The 2,500-nt window shown below is 40.0% G+C and overlaps 1 protein-coding gene across 4 annotated transcripts in view; it reads right to left on the minus strand.

Annotated features, from left to right (window-relative positions):
* The window catches only part of Afti (aftiphilin), a 26,831-nt gene that overhangs the window by 10,392 nt on the left and 13,939 nt on the right, over positions 1-2,500 (minus strand). For all 4 annotated transcript variants that reach the window (XM_070145112.1, XM_027355712.2, XM_027355713.2 and 1 more), the window contains exon 6: positions 2,383-2,449. In XM_070145112.1, the coding sequence (XP_070001213.1) occupies positions 2,383-2,449 (67 nt within the window). The remainder of the gene's footprint in view (positions 1-2,382; positions 2,450-2,500) is intronic.

Raw genomic sequence — 2,500 nt, forward strand, 5'->3', positions numbered from 1 at the left:
ACGAGTAAGGCAGACATGTAGATAAAATGTGTAGAGATATATATAGTAAGTTTCAGTCTTTCAGTCTGTGATGTTTGGAAATTTACTTTAACTTTTTTCATTGTTATTAGTAATTTAATGACATTATAATATTCATGATGCCAATAATAATGATAATAATATTGATATCATAGCATTAGAATTTAAAAAAATCAAAAATCTTCCCAAGAGTTAGAGGAACTGAGAAATCACATGTAATCATGCTGGGCCTATTAATTGACTACTTGGTGACTGCACACTTGTAAAGAAGCCTTCTCTGTGAAAGAAAATTCACAAAATCTAAAGTGAACAGTACATGAATCTGTGGCCAATGGGTTTATTTGTAATAATCCAACACGATTTTTATTTTCAAAATGTCATGCATCACCCTGACACTTTCAAGAAATATAACCCTCCAGTAAACTGAGGGAGACCTGTATCACAATTTACCATTTAGTGAATGTGAAATTCAAATGCAGATCAACCAAGTGTTCTTCAGCAAAAAGTTGAACCCCCAAAATTAATCTAATCATCCTAAATTGTGCAGAAAAAACGTATACTGTAATAATACACATCTGAATGTCACCGAGAATTTGTGTTTGTTTATTGTGTAAATTCTTGTTCATGTGGCTTATGTGGAACTGTGTGTGTCTTTCTATATGAATGCATGATATCAATATACTGAGCATCAGCATATATGCTTGGGTGTGCATGTTTGAGTGTATGTGCCAGTCCATGTAGACATGCAAGTAAGCTGGACTCTATGTATTTCTGTGCAGTGTCAGATTGAGTTTTCTTCTTGGCAAAAGTGCAAAAGTTTCTGAGTCAGAGTGTCAGTGAATCCAAAACTGAGGCCAGTGTGTGCAAGAACAAAAACAACAAAAACAAATCCTTAACAAAAGAAATCACAACAGGAGGTGGAAAGAAAGAAAAAGAAAGAAAAAGAAAGAAAGGACAAAGAAAGAATAGAAGAGAAAGAAAGAAAATGACATCTAAGAAAAGTGTTGAAAAGAAACAAATAGAAATCTTGTGAAAGACATGTATATGTAAGTAATTGAACTGTGCATCTACATCTACACAAACTTCTTGCTTTTTGTTTTCTAGTTTGTAAAATCCAAACCCAAGGGCACAGTGGATATAGTGAACTCCCCATGTCTCCATGAGTGTTGCTTTATATATCTGTATGTGTGTGTGTGTGTGTGTGTGTGTGTGTGTGTGTGTGTGTGTGTGTGTGTGTGTGTGTGTGTGTGTGTGTGTGTGTGTGTGTGTGTGTGTGTGTGTGAGAGAGAGAGAGAGAGAGAGAGAGAGAGAGAGAGAGAGAGAGAGAGAGAGAGAGAGAGAGAGAGAGAGAGAGAGAGAGAGAGAGAGAGAGAGAGAGAGAGAGAGAGAGAGAGAGAGAGAGAGAGAGAGAGAGGGAGAGAGGGAGAGAGGGAGAGAGGGAGAGAGAGAGGGAGAGAGAGAGAGAGAGGGAGAGGGAGAGGGAGAGGGAGAGGGAGAGGGAGAGGGAGAGAGAGAGAGAGAGAGAGAGAGAGAGAGAGAGAGAGAGAGAGAGAGAGAGAGAGAGAGGGAGAGAGAGAGAGAGAGAGAGAGAGAGAGAGAGAGAGAGAGAGGGAGAGGGAGAGGGAGAGGGAGAGGGAGAGGGAGAGAGAGAGAGAGAGAGAGAGAGAGAGAGAGAGAGAGAGAGAGAGAGAGAGAGAGAGAGAGAGAGAGAGAGAGAGAGAGAGAGAGAGAGAGACAGAGAGAGAGACAGAGAGAGAGACAGAGAGAGAGACAGAGAGAGAGACAGAGACAGAGAGAGAGAGCCAGAGAGACAAATTGAGACTGAAACAGAGAGAGAGAGAGAGAAAGAGAGAGAGAGAGAGAGAGAGAGAGAGAGAGAGAGAGAGAGAGAGAGAGAGAGAGAGGGGGGGGGGGGAGGGGGAGAGAGAAGGAGAGAGAAGGAGAGGGAGGGAGAGGGAGGGAGGGAATGTTTGGAACATTTCACACTTATAAAATAATGTAATACTTAAGTAAATTATGCTATTCCCCAATTTCAAGATTTACGCATTGAAGTATATCTCATGTGGAAGGGAATGAGTCAACTAAGGTGTATTTTATTCATTATAATTCCAGTTTCCCCACAGTGACATGGTGCAAATCAATATCTTCACGATAGTCAAAGATCCCATCCAAACTTTATCCATAATTCATGTTGAAACTATCATATTTGTGATCATTTAAAACATCCAAAGAAAAAGTCACCAACCACTTTCAAAGTGTGTGAATTTTGTGGGTTATTGTAAAAGCACAAATACACAAGACCCTCCTGGGCATGAGATGAGTAATAACAATAATCATAAAAAAAAAAAAGGCAAGATAACTTACCCGGACCTTCTAGGGGATTGGTTAAGCCGCTAGATGTCCAGTCAAACTTTGCCGGTGGGATCTGTTCCTGTAAATCAATGACTCGCTGTTTATGACTTGTGATTCTAGGACTATCTTT

The sequence above is a fragment of the Penaeus vannamei genome, chromosome 1 (genome assembly GCF_042767895.1).
Source record: "Penaeus vannamei isolate JL-2024 chromosome 1, ASM4276789v1, whole genome shotgun sequence".
In the NCBI taxonomy this organism is placed as follows: Eukaryota; Metazoa; Arthropoda; class Malacostraca; order Decapoda; family Penaeidae; genus Penaeus; species Penaeus vannamei.